Source organism: Vicia villosa, unplaced genomic scaffold (assembly GCF_029867415.1).
Source record: "Vicia villosa cultivar HV-30 ecotype Madison, WI unplaced genomic scaffold, Vvil1.0 ctg.004104F_1_1, whole genome shotgun sequence".
Taxonomy (NCBI): Eukaryota; Viridiplantae; Streptophyta; class Magnoliopsida; order Fabales; family Fabaceae; genus Vicia; species Vicia villosa.
Genome location: NW_026706374.1, coordinates 43,500 through 58,483, shown reverse-complemented (window position 1 = coordinate 58,483; position 14,984 = coordinate 43,500). Strand labels below are relative to the sequence as shown.

The following is a 14,984-nucleotide window of genomic DNA, read 5'->3' as shown; positions in this document are numbered from 1 at the left end:
GTTTAAGATCAACATGATCCCTATTATGTGCGTCCTTCCGAAAATTCATTAACTTTATGTGTTACACCAGTTTTATTTTGGTGATAATTATCATGTGCGGTCAATGAAGATGAGAAGAGCATTGCCAATGAAGAGCAAGTTCAAGTTTGTGAAGGATAGAAAAACACTTAGAAAGGGGGGGGGGGGGTTGAATAAGTGTAAGTTTAAATTTGCACAGTTATTTTTATCCTGGTTCGTTGTTAACTAAACTACTCCAGTCCACCCCCACGGAGTGATTTACCTCACCTGAGGATTTAATCCACTAATCGCAACAGATTACAATGGTTTTCCACTTAGCCCACGACTAAGTCTTCTAGAGTATCCTGATCACAACCTGATCACTCCAGGAACAAATGCTTAGACACAAGCTAAGACTTTCTTAGAGTATCCTGACCACCACGTGATCACTCTAATTACAACTGCTTAGACACAAGCTAAGACTTCCTAGAGTATCCTGATCAACACTTGATCACTCTAGTTACTTACAAATTAATGTAATCAAATAAGAGTTTTACAATGCTTCTGAAAAGCTATAATCACAACAGTGATATTTCTCTTAAAGTTTAAGCTTAATCTCACAAATATATTACAACAGCAATGTAGTGAGCTTTTATGAAGATGAAGTTTCTGAGCTTTGAGTTGAACAGCGTTTCAGCAAGTTAATCAGAATAAGTTCGTTCAGAATTGGTAACCTTGCTTCTCATCAGAACTTCATATTTATAGGCACTTGAGAAGATGACCGTTGGGAGCATTTAATGCTTTGCGTATTCCGTACAGCATTGCATTTAATGTTTCACGCTTTTGTCAACTACCTCGAGCCTTGTTCACGCTGTGTCTACTGACGTTGCCTTTAATAGCTTCTAACGTTCCTTTTGTCAGTCAGCATAGCCTGCCACCTGTACTTTCTTCTGATCTGATGTTTGTGTATACAACGTTTGAATATCATCAGAGTCAAACAGCTTGGTGCATAGCATCTTCTTGTCTTCTGACCTTGAAGTGCTTCTGAGCGTGATACCATGAGAACTTCAGTGCTTCTGCTTCTGATCTCAAGTTCTTCTGATGCTTCCATGGACCCATGTTCTGATTCTGCTTTGACCATCTTCTGATGTCTTGCCAGACCATGTTCTGATGTTGCATGCTGAACCTTCTGAGTCAAAGCTTCTGAGCGCTGATTTGTGCATACTCTTTATATATTTCCTGAAAGGGAAATTGCAATGTATTAGAGTACCACATTATCTCACACAAAATTCATATCCTTGTTATCATCAAAACTAAGAATATTGATCAGAACAAATCTTGTTCTAACAATCTCCCCCTTTTTGATGATGACAAAAACATATATAAATGATATGAATTTGCGATCAGAAAGAGCAGACGGCTAAAGACAATTTACACAGCTATAGCATAAGCATGTGAATATGTCTCCCCCTGAGATTAACAATCTCCCCCTGAGATGAATAATCTCCCCCTGAAATTAATACTAGAAGAATTTTATAAATAGAAGACTTCCTTGAGTATTTCAGTAGAGACGTTCACAGTGCTTGATCTTCAGAACATTCATGACTTCTGATTCTTGCTTCCATAGGACAGCTTCAGAACTTTGAATTTCTTTGATCTTCAGAACATTCACAGCTTCTGATTCCTGCTTCCATCAGACAGCTTCAGAACTTGAATTTCTTTGATCTTCAGAACATTCACAGCTTCTGATTCCTGCTTCCATCGGACAGCTTCAGAACTTGAATTTCTTTGATCTTCAGAACATTCACAGCTTCTGATTCCTACTTCCATCAGGACAGCTTCAGAGCTTGAATTTCTTCTTACATCACTTCATGCTAGATTGTATCAGAACATTGTTGAATGTACCAGAGCATCATCAGAGCATCTCTACATCCTGAAATGTTACAAAACAAAACTAAACGACAAAAGTCAGCATGAATGAGTCAGAACATAGAATATGTTTCAGAACACATAATATGTATCAGAGCCATATAAAATGTATCAGAACATATAAAATGTATCAGAACAAATAGACATAATGTTTCAGATCATATTCTATCATCAGAATATCTGAACATTCTTCCTTCTTGCTTCTGATCCTGAAGCTTCATAGCACTCAGCTTGCTTCAAGATTCCAAAAGCTTGAATTCATCTTGATGCTTCTTATGTTGATCTTTAAAGAGAATCTTCAATTCCTGCAACAACACAACTTAAAGCATAGAACTTTGCAAGTTCTGTTAGTAAAGCAACTGACTAAATCAAATCATTTATCACATATTTCTCCCCCTTTTTGTCATAACATCAAAAACATAAAAGATTCAGATGAAAAAACAAAAGGAAACACATGGAAGAAAAAGATAATTTTCATTGAAGTTCAGGCAGACAAAAGTACAGAAGTACAAGAAGATAAGGAAGAGAAGATGCACAAAACAGATGCAGCAAAAGCAAAAACAAAACAACTAAGACTCAATCTAAGATGACCCTAGCCTCGACAAGATCTTGGCCAGCATATCTTGAACCCCATTGTTGTGCTCATTCTGCCTCTCCATGAAAGCTCTAAACTCAGCATTGACTGAGCTTTGCTCATCCTGGTTCTTCTGAATAACTTCCAGAGTCCTTGCAAGACGGGAAGGTTCATCAGAAGAAGCTTCACAGCTTCTATCCAACGGGATGGCATTGTGATCTGTAGCTTCCATTGATAGATCATTTGTAGGGATTTCCTCAACAGGAACTGATTCAGCAACATGATATTCTACATTTGCTTCTTGCATAGAAGCATCTCCATATTCTGCAGCCGGAATCTCAGAATCTCCATTCTCAAGTGCCTGAAGAATGGCAACTAGATTCCTAGGGGCAGAAGGACCTTCAACTTCTGGTGGGTCAACAACTTCTGGAATGACCAAGCTTGGGTCTTTCTTAGAAGGGTTTTCCCTCAAAAAGTCAAAGAGAGTCTTGAAATCCCCAAGTAGAACAGGATATTGAGGTATCCAGACCACAATCTCCCTGCAAGGGTTAGCTTCCAATGCAGCAGCCAGTCTTGCTACTTCCAATTCATCCACAAACTGCTTCTCCTCAGCAGCAACACAATTTCTGAGAGGATGGTAGTATATACCATTATCACCCTCCAGAAGGTAACCAGGGTAACCAGCCACTAGTCTTTTCTGTACTCCCATTGCTTCTACTTGAAACTCCTTGCGAAAGCTTTTCTAGAGATTTCTTGTAGAAACATCATCCAGACCATTTAGGAAGGCATCCTTCAGAAGGTCTAGACTCCTAATCACCTCATGTCTGAATAGTTCCAGGTAGGTATAGGGTTCAGGTTCAGGCAGATTGAAGGTGGATTTGTAGTCAGGGTAGAGAAGACAGTAGGGTTTGGATTTTCTGGTAGGTAAGGGATGGGATATAGAAGGTGGAGGTGCGGTGGATGAGGAAGAAGGGATATCTGAGAGAATGATTGATGAGGATGGAATATCAGAAAGGATAGGTTGAGAAGAGGATGGAGTATTTGTAAAGGGAATTGGTGAGAAAGATTTATCAGAAGGAGTTGGGGGAAGAATACTTAGAGGTGTGGGGTTTAGAATGGGAGAGGAAAAAGATGATGGAGAAGGATTTGGTAAAGTGAAGTTTACTTTTGGTTCAGATGGAGGTGATTGGAGAGAAGGTTTAGGGACAGAAGGAGGTGGAGTAAAAACCTGCCTGGAGACGTGTTCAGAAGAAGCATGTGAAGATCTGGTTCTGTGAAAGGAGTCTCTGATCCTTTTCTCCCTTCGTTCAACAGAGTCCACCTTGTCAGGATCATAGGTGACCCTCAACTTCTTGGCTTTCTTAACCTCATCTTCTCGGGCCTTTCTTTTTAGCCTAGCCTTTTGTTCCTTCTGATCCTTCTTCAGAAGATCAGCTTTGGACGGAAGTACTGTGCCACGGATCCAAGCAGGATCAATATCTGATTGCTTCCTAACACAATCTTCCAGGTAAAGCTTGACAACCTGATGAAGTTCTTTATGAAACAAGGAGGCAAAACCTTCAACAGCAACTCTTCTTGACAGGATGTCAGGAAAGCTTGTGCACACAGAAGGTACATTTTGAATGAGTTCCAGTCTGAACAAATCCACACCATTGAAGATGAGACCTTGAACTACTCCAAGAAAATGGGACGCATTGAGTTTTCTGATGGAGTCCAGCACTTTGCTTTCAATCAAAATGTCTGAAATCATTCTTCCGAAAGGAATAGTCTTTCTTGAAATATGAGGGTACTTTGCCCTTTCATCTTCTCTTGACTCAAAAATAGAGGTCTTCAGATTCTCAAACAGAATATGAGAGATGTTGATCTCTATTTTTCTGCCAATGCAGAAAAGAGTATACTTGTGATCCGGACTGATGTAGGAGGAGGAGAGCATCTTCTTTCTATGGTGAAGAGAACCCAGAATAATCTCAGCCCATACTTGATAAAACGGCCTTAAGGTGCCCGTGTTATGAGAATCAATTCCAAAGGCCAGAGAGATTTGTTGTTCAACTTGAAACCAGTCAACTGTTGCATGTTGAAGACCAGACCAACCTTCTTCATCATTCAGATTGTACAGCTTCCTGATGAGTTTTTCAGTGATAACCACTTCATGCCCTAGCACGAATGAAATGATGGCAGTTGGGGTAACCGTTGCATGTACCCAGAAATCCTTCACAAGTTCAGGATAAATTGGTCCGACCAATCTATCAAGATATTTAGACCATCCTTGCTCAAAGATTCTTACATCACACTTGAAGCCATTTGCTTTTAGGTTGTTGATGTCCACAGCAAATTCACATAGAACTTCCAGTTCTTCTGTGGGAATTAAGCATGTTTTCAATGGAGCATAATCATATTTGCGTAGAAGAATCTGTGTAGAAGTGAGTCTTTCTTTTGGATTTGATGAACTTGAAGATGAGTTCATGATGATTATGCTTTGAGATCAAATCAAAAACTAGGGTTTGAAAACAGATGCAACGAAAGGGATGCACAAAAAGAGAGAGAGAGAGAGAGAGAGAGAGAGAGAGAGAGAGAGAGAGAGAAAAATAAATAGAGGGAAAAGAAACGTTTGAAGAGTATAAAAAGAAAAAGAAATAAACTGAAATGATGAATGGCATTTAATGTTACGTGACATGAGGAGAGAGACTTATGACAAATGAAGTGATTAGCACGGTTACCTAAGTAGGCGTCCCCTCAACTGCACGCATGCTTTTCCAGAAATAGTGAACACGTGTTAACCATCTGGAAAGCCAGTTACAGCTGTTTTACTTTTAAAGAGATTCTGAGTCAACTTAGACAATGAAACTTTAGTAATAACAAAATCACTACTTCTAATTGATTACAATCATAACTTCTTATAAAAAAATCCAATCATATTTCAGAAGATACTCATACATAAGATCTTCTCATCTTATCATTCTGGGCATAAATCCATACTGATATTCATTAGAATGAACTTAAACCTATCTTCAGCAAGGGGTTTTGTAAAGATATCAGCCCATTGATGGTCTGTATCCACAAAGTTTAAAGATATAACACCCTTCTGAACATAATCCCTTATGAAATGATGTTTAATCTCAATATGTTTAGCTTTTGAATGTAAGATAGGATTCTTAGATAAACATATAGCAGAAGTATTATCACAGAAAATAGGAATGTTACTCTCATATATCTGATAATCTTCCAGCTGACTTCTCATCCAGAGCATTTGTGTGCTACAACCAGCAGCAGCAACATATTCTGCTTCTGTTGTTGAGAGGGCAATAGTAGCTTGCTTCTTGCTGTACCATGAGATCAGATGACTTCCAAGAAATTGACAACTTCCAGAAGTGCTCTTCCTTTCAATTCTATCCCGAGCATAGTCAGCATCACAGAATCCTACTAAGTTGTATTCTTTGGATCTTCTGTAAACTAAACCAACATTAGTAGTACCTTTCAGATACCTCAGAATTCTCTTAACCGCAGTTAAATGAGATTCTCTCGGATCTGATTGGAACCTAGCACACAAACAAACACTGAAGAGAATGTCAGGTCTAGAAGCAGTTAGGTATAGAAGAGATCCAATCATACCTCTGTACAACTTCTGATCTACCTTTTTACTTACCTCATCCTTACCTAGGACACATGTTGGATGCATAGGAGTTTTGGCTTCTTTACTTTCAGAAAGATTAAACTTCTTCAGAAGTTCTTTCACATACTTCGTTTGATGAACATAGGTTCCATCAGAAGTTTGGTTGATTTGAATCCCAAGGAAATACTTGAGTTCTCCCATCATGCTCATTTCAAATTCAGCCTGCATAGACTCAGCAAACTCCTTTCCAAGTGTAACATTAGATGTTCCAAAGATGATATCATCAACATATATTTGACATATTAAAATATCCTTTTTAAAGGTTTTACAAAAGAGAGTAGTGTCCACTTTTCCTCTAGTGAAACCATTTTCCAGAAGGAAAGAACTTAAACGTTCATACCAAGCTCTCGGAGCTTGCTTCAATCCGTATAATGATTTCTTTAATTTAAAAACATGATTTGGAGACTTGGAGTCTTCAAAACCAGGAGGTTGATGGACATAAACTTCTTCATCTATATAACCATTTAAGGAGGCACTCTTGACATCCATCTGATAAAGAGTGATGTTATGTTGAGTGGCAAAAGAAATTAATAGACGAATAGATTCTAACCTGGCCACTGGTGCAAAGGTTTCTGTGTAGTCAATCCCTTCTTGCTGACTATAACCTTGAGCAACCAGTCTGGCTTTGTTTCTTACCACTTCTCCCTTCTCGCTTAGCTTGTTTCTGAATACCCACTTAGTGCCGATGATGTTAAATCCTTTTGGTCTAGGAACCAAGTCCCATACATCATTCCTTGTAAACTGATTGAGTTCTTCTTGCATGGCAATTATCCAGTCTGGATCTTCTAGAGCTTGATCAACAGAAGTTGGCTCGATCAAAGAAACAAGACCTAATTGACAGTCTGCATTGTTCTTAAGGAATGCCCTTGTTCTGATGGGATCGTCTTTCTTCCCAAGGATCACATCTTCTGAATGAGCTGATGCAAGTCTAGGTGATCTTCTGACTGTTGGCTCTTCAGAAATCCTGAGATTCTCTAAAGATGCAGCAACTTGATCTTCTGATCCATTGCTTCTGAGACTATCAGCTTCTGCAGCTTTGCTTCTTGGTTCTACTGCTTCTGATATATCAATATCAAAATCTGCAAAATTCTCAAACTGCTTTGGTTTTTCAAGACCAAGCTTATCATCAAACCTGATATTGATTGATTCTTCTACAATCAATGTTTCAGTATTGTATACTCTATAGCCTTTAGAGCGTTCAGAATATCCAAGAAGGAAACACTTTTGTGCTTTAGAATCAAACTTACCAAGATGATCTTTAGTATTCAGAATAAAACATACACATCCAAAAGAATGGAAATAAGAAATGTTGGGCTTTCTGTTCTTCCACAATTCATAAGGAGTCTTATTTAGAATAGGTCTGATAGAGATTCTATTCTGAATATAACACGCAGTGTTTATTGCTTCTGCCCAGAAATGCTTAGCCATATTGGTTTCATTGATCATGGTTCTGGCCATTTCTTGTAGAGTCCTATTCTTTCGCTCTACAACTCCATTTTGCTGTGGAGTTCTAGGACAAGAGAAATCATCGGCAATACCATTTTCTTTGAAGAACTCCTCAAAGAATTTGTTCTCAAATTCACCACCATGATCACTTCTAACCTTTATGATTTTGCACTCTTTCTCAGATTGGATCTGAGTGCAGAATTCAAAGAACACTGAATGAGACTCATCCTTGTGTTTTAAGAACTTTACCCATGTCCAGCGGCTATAATCATCTACGATGACTAATCCATATTTCTTCCCTCTGACAGATGCTATTTTGACTGGGCCAAACAGATCAATGTGCAAGAGTTCTAACGGCCTTGAGGTAGACACAACATTCTTAGGCTTGAATGCAGGTTTGGAGAACTTGCCCTTCTGACATGCTTCACAAAGAGCATCTGATTTGTATTTCAGATTTGGGAGTCCTCTGACCAGATTTAGTTTGTTAATCTGAGAAATCTTTCTCAAACTAGCATGTCCTAATCTTCTGTGCCAGACCCATTGCTCCTCAGAAACAGACATAAGACAAGTCACCTTCTGCTTCTCAAGATCAGAAAGATCAATCTTATAAATGTTGTTCTTCCTCTTGCCTGTAAATAGGATTGAGCCATCCTTCTGACTTACAGCCTTGCAAGACTTTTTATTGAAGATTATATCATAACCATTGTCACTTAATTGACTTATGGACAATAAGTTATGAGTTAATCCTTCTACAAGAAGTACATTAATTATGGAAGGAGAGTTACCAAGACTTATGGTTCCAGAGCTAATGATTTTGCCCTTCTGATCTCCTCCAAACTTGACTTCTCCACCTGGTTTAAGCACCAGGTCTTGGAATGTAGACCTTCTTCCCGTCATGTGTCGCGAGCACCCAGAGTCCAGGTACCATGACATTTTGCTTTTTGTCCTCTTTGCCGCCAAGGATATCTGCAACAGAAATTATCTTCTCCTTAGGTACCCACAATTTCTTGGGTCCTTTCTTGTTAGTTCTCCTCAAGTTCTGATTGAACTTGGGTTTAGCATAATATTTAACAGGAGGAACAGCATGATATTCTTTAGGTTTGTCAGCATGATATTTCTTAGGATGTGTCACATGCTTCTTGGTGTGAACAGTGTTAAAACTCTGTGCATGTGAAGTGAGCCTAATATCATGTGCATGGCCATATTTGAACTGATCATACAATGGCTTGTATGTGATCTTCAGATCATCAATAGGTTCAAATTTATGTGAGGTATCACCCTCATAGCCAAAACCAAACCTTCTGTTTCCAGAGACACCATATATCATAGAAGCAAGATGACTTCTGCCAATACTTCTAGATAAGAACTTTCTAAAGCTCGAGTCATATTCTTTCAGAATATGATTCATGCTAGGAATGGATTTTTCTGTTTCAGAAGGAGATCCACTATCTTTGGATAGATTTAAAACTTTTTCCTTCAGTTTAGAATTTTCCAATTCCAGCTTCTTAGTTTCAAATTCAAACTGCTTTTTCAGCTTTTTGTATTTGATACTAAGATGAGCCTTGAGTTCCAGAAGTTCTGTTAAACTGGAAACTAACTCTTCTCTAGATAGTTCAGAAAATACCTCTTCAGAATCTGATTCTGATGTAGATTCTGATCCATCATCTTCTGTAGCCATCAGCGCGAAGTTGGCTTGCTCTCCTTCAGAGTCTGATTCTGATTCTGATTCAGAATCATCCCATGTTGCCATAAGACCTTTCTTCTTATGAAACTTCTTCTTGGGATTCTCCTTCTGAAGTTTTGGACACTCGTTCTTGTAATGTCCAGGCTCATTGCACTCATAGCAGACAGCCTTCTTCTTGTCAGATCTTCTGTCACCAGAAGATTCTCCTCGTTCAAATCTCTTTGAACTTCTGGAGCCTCTGAACTTCCTTTGCTTGCTCTTCCAGAGTTGGTTTACCCTTCTGGAGATCATGGACAGTTCATCTTCTTCTTCAGATTCTGATTCTTCAGGATCTTCTTCTCTAGCCTGAAAAGCGTTAGTGCATTTTTTAACATTAGATTTTAATGCAATAGACTTACCTTTCTTTTGAGGCTCGTTTGCATCCAGCTCTATTTCATTGCTTCTCAAGGCACTGATAAGCTCTTCCAAAGAAACTTCATTCAGATTCTTTGCAATCTTGAATGCTGTTACCATTGGACCCCATCTTCTGGGTAAGCTTCTGATAATCTTCTTTACATGATCAGCCTTGGTGTAGCCTTTATCCAGAACTCTTAATCCAACAGTTATCCAGAACTCTCCATCTTGAAGGCTTCATATCTCTGGATTAGAGCAAGAGCTTTAGTCTCCTTGACTTGAGCATTTCCCTCATGGGTCATTTTCAATGACTCATATATATCATAGGCCGTTTCCCTGTTAGATATCTTCTCATACTCAGCATGAGAGATAGTATTCAGCAAAACAGTTCTACATTTATGATGATTCTTGAAAAGCTTCTTCTGATCATCATTCATTTCTTGCCTTGTAAGCCTTACGCCACTAGCTTTCACTGGATGTTTGTAACCATCCATCAGAAGATCCCATAGTTCACCATCTAAACCAAGAAAGTAACTTTCCAATTTATCTTTCCAGTATTCAAAGTTTTCACCATCAAATACTGGTGGTCTAGTATAACCATTGTTTTGCTCAGCAGAGCCAGATGTAGATGCAGGTGGATTTGTTGGAATTTCACCGGCCATCTTTTACTGAAGCGTTTTTCTCTTCCTGAATCTTTTCTAAACACGGTTAAGTGCTTGCACCTTAGAACCGGCGCTCTGATGCCAATTGAAGGATAGAAAAACACTTAGAAAGGGGGGGGGGTTTGAATAAGTGTAGTCTAAAAACTTGAACGATAAAAACAATTTGCATAGTTATTTTTATCCTGGTTCGTTGTTAACTAAACTACTCCAGTCCACCCCCACGGAGTGATTTACCTCACCTGAGGATTTAATCCACTAATCGCAACAGATTACAATGGTTTTCCACTTAGCCCACGACTAAGTCTTCTAGAGTATCCTGATCACAACCTGATCACTCCAGGAACAAATGCTTAGACACAAGCTAAGACTTTCTTAGAGTATCCTGACCACCACGTGATCACTCTAATTACAACTGCTTAGACACAAGCTAAGACTTCCTAGAGTATCCTGATCAACACTTGATCACTCTAGTTACTTACAAATTAATGTAATCAAATAAGAGTTTTACAATGCTTCTGAAAAGCTATAATCACAACAGTGATATTTCTCTTAAAGTTTAAGCTTAATCTCACAAATATATTACAACAGCAATGTAGTGAGCTTTTATGAAGATGAAGTTTCTGAGCTTTGAGTTGAACAGCGTTTCAGCAAGTTAATCAGAATAAGTTCGTTCAGAATTGGTAACCTTGCTTCTCATCAGAACTTCATATTTATAGGCACTTGAGAAGATGACCGTTGGGAGCATTTAATGCTTTGCGTATTCCGTACAGCATTGCATTTAATGTTTCACGCTTTTGTCAACTACCTCGAGCCTTGTTCACGCTGTGTCTACTGACGTTGCCTTTAATAGCTTCTAACGTTCCTTTTGTCAGTCAGCATAGCCTGCCACCTGTACTTTCTTCTGATCTGATGTTTGTGTGTACAACGTTTGAATATCATCAGAGTCAAACAGCTTGGTGCATAGCATCTTCTTGTCTTCTGACCTTGAAGTGCTTCTGAGCGTGATACCATGAGAACTTCAGTGCTTCTGCTTCTGAACTCAAGTTCTTCTGATGCTTCCATAGACCCATGTTCTGATTCTGCCTTGACCATCTTCTGATGTCTTGCCAGACCATGTTCTGATGTTGCATGCTGAACCTTCTGAGTCAAAGCTTCTGAGCGCTGATTTGTGCATACTCTTTATATATTTCTTGAAAGGGAAATTGCAATGTATTAGAGTACCACATTATCTCACACAAAATTCATATCCTTGTTATCATCAAAACTAAGAATATTGATCAGAACAAATCTTGTTCTAACAGTTTGTAGATGAATCAATTCTAGTTCATGATGAAGTAGATTTGAATTTTGCAATTTGGCAAACGTGCAACAATCTTGTTCTTACATGGATTGTCAATTCCATCGCACCTTCAATTGCATAAAGTGTGGTGTTCAATGATATTGATATAGACATGTGGAGTGATCTCAAAGATCATTTCATGATAGGAGATCGCATTAGAGATGCTCAATTGCATCAAAAGATTGCAAATATGAAGCAAGGTAACAAAAAGATTTCAGGTTGTTTCACTGAATTGAGATGTATGTGGGAAGAATTCGATCAATATACGTCAATGCCAAATTGTACATGTCATATGCCTTGTACTTGCTTAGGAATGAGAAAAGCTAAGGGATTTATATATGAGGAAATAATAATTCAATTATTGATTGGATTGAATGAAGAATATCAAGGAGTGGTATTAGAAGTGTTGCTTATGAATCCTATGCCACATATAAATAGAGTGTTTTTTTAGTTATGCAGTAAGAAATAAAGTTGTAGTATGAATCACTAGTGTTGCAAAATTTGATGACCTTACTTGAGAACGCACGCGTTCGGTCAATTTGATTAAGAGAGATAATTCCTATATTACTAACTTTAATGCAAAACATAGTAATATTACGACGATCTCGAACCAAGTTTTCATCTAGGGTAGAGAAGGGGTGTGAACCCTTTGGTGGCCACGACCCAATAGACATCCAATAAAACTCCAAACATAATCTCAGAAAACAAACTATCTCACTAAGAAACAAACTTGAGACCTAAAGCAGTGGAAAATAAGCAAACAATGATAATGGAAAGTAACCAAAAATATAATACACCTGCAAAATAGGAACCACAAAGCTTATTTACTCATTAAAGAAATAAGCACACGAAATAAAATAAAAAACACACCAGTTAATCCCTTAGGGAAGCCAGATTTCCATTCTCTATCATATTGTTAGAACATGTTAGTTCTCGTGATATATGCATTAGGGGGAAAAAGTGTTCCACCTGTTGTAAAGCGTCAAAAGAATCACGGGCAATAGAGTAACTATCCTTCACTGACTTCACGTACTCCTTGGCCAATGCAAGATTCTCGAGGTGTATCTCACAGAGACCGTCCAAGACCTTTTCTTTTATCTTTTTAAGACTCTTTCAACAATGATTCAAGTTCTACTATCTTTTTGTGGGAAGAGTATAATGCCTAATTCATTAAAGCAAGAGCAACCTCCATTGTAGATAGTGATGCCTAGGCAGAAGCTAAAGCTACTTTGTCACTTCCTAGACAAGGAACTTCATATTCTCAGCCATTGAGTCGTGGTACTCAAAGGCCTCAACCGCAAATTATATCTCTAAAAACGAGGTAAACGCTCATTCGAAGCTCCTTTTGAAGCACTTCTTTTCTTTGGCTTCGATTTGTTGTTTGTGCAATTTTGTTGAAGAAAGTGTAGAACAATTGTATTTTCAGTGCCCCTTTGCTGAGTTTCTTTGGAATTGGCTAAGGAGGAAGGCTGAGATCCACTTCAATATCACTTATCTGGATAACTGTTTTAACAATTGTAATGCTAATAGCTCTAATCAATTTGGTCTTGTTGTGAAAGCTGAAGTGATTTTTACTATCAATCAAATTTGGTTTTTGAGAAATAAGTGCAAGCATGATAATTTGAGGCCCAGCGGAAGAAATCATATCATTATGATTCATAATCAAACTATGTTATTCGGTAACAATGCTCAGAATCACTCTTCCATCTCGATTGTTGATTTCACTTTGATCAAGGCTTTTGGTGTCATTATTCGGCCTCCTCGTGCTCCCAGCATTTTAGAATTTCTCTGGATGCCTCCAAGCTGGGGCTGGTATAAGTGCTATTGTGACAGAGCATTTTGTCTGATCACAAAAATCAATGGCTATGGTGTCATTTTTAGGAATAATCATGGAGACTTTTTTCTTGCTTAGGCAAAAAAGTTAGAGACAGGTTCTTAGATTTACGCAGAGTTCTCTGCAGTTCTAAAGGCGAACGACATTGCAAAGGCTTGTGGTTTGCAAAAACTTTGGGTTGAAACGATTGTTTAATGGTTGTCAAAGTTTTCTCCAACCAAAATTGGATTCTGAGTATTTTAGAGAATAGGTGGCTTAAAACTACTTATATGTCTAATTTATCTAACTTACTCATCATATATAAAGTAACTTAATATTATCATCAATATTTATCAAATTTTCTCTTAACCATTTTCTTGATCACATCATTTTGAAAATATATTTGCATCCTCTTTAACTTTTCTTTATCACTTGAAAACACATTTATGCAATCATACCTTATTTCAATCTTTTGTTCCAAAAATTTACTAAATTTTTTTTTAAAGGGCCAGCCCATAAAAAATATATGTCTGATGGACTCGGCCAAAAAATAAAGTCGTGTTTTTTTAAGGTATTTTGCGGTCCAACTTGTGCTAAATTATAAGACTTATTGAGCGGCCCGATAGATCGGACCCATTTTAACAGCTCTAGTAACACCTTTTAATTTTAGGTGAATACTCCGGTACCCTTGAGTTTAGTTGGGTACCAATACCTTCAACCAATCAAATAGAGGAATTCAATGCCACGTCACTCTTATATTTTATTTTATTTTAAAATAAATTTAATTTTAAATACAATTTGCACTAAGGGTACTGGTACCCAACTTAAACTCATAGGTACCCGAGAATTGCATAATTGCATATAAACAGACTAAATATATTGACTATAAACTAAAAAAATCTAAAAATTGACTTGTATCTTATAAAAAGGTCCTATTAAAAAAAAAATCTCTAGATAGTATTATTTAGTCGCGGGCTACCAGGCAACCAACCTTTCTTCATCCCACGCGTGTGACCCATTCCGAACGGCACAGAATACAATTCAACGGAAGAGAAACAAGAAACAAGAAGGAATGGGAGCAATCACAAGCGCAGTCATAGCAGTAGCTGCTGTAATTCTAGGTTGGATCACCATCGAAATCGCATGTAAACCTTGTCTTGAACAAGGCCGTGAAGCCATCGATCGGAATCTCAACCCCGATTACGATCCCGACGACGATATCCGAGCACCACTCAACCCCGCCTCCGCCCCCGATGACGCCACCGCCTCTTCCACCGCCCCTAAATTCGTTTCATAATTCATCGTCAATGTTCCCTGGTATTGTTTTTATCATGAACACGAAAAATTAATTTTTCAGTTTTCGTGTGTATTATATAGCTGATTTGAGAATTGTATCCATTGTTGTTGAAATATCAATGGGTTGTTAATGGATGTAACTAGCTATCGTTTATTGTTTTTGATTCAGACGCTTCTTCAA

General features: G+C 38.1%; 1 protein-coding gene across 1 annotated transcript; it reads left to right on the top strand.

The window, feature by feature from the left end:
* Positions 1 to 14,454: 14,454 nt before the first annotated feature.
* LOC131641800 (outer envelope membrane protein 7) lies at positions 14,455 to 14,984 on the top strand. Its single transcript, XM_058912106.1, has one exon. It carries the CDS (start codon positions 14,580 to 14,582, stop codon positions 14,802 to 14,804), a length of 225 nt encoding a protein of 74 aa, XP_058768089.1. The 5' UTR covers positions 14,455 to 14,579; the 3' UTR covers positions 14,805 to 14,984.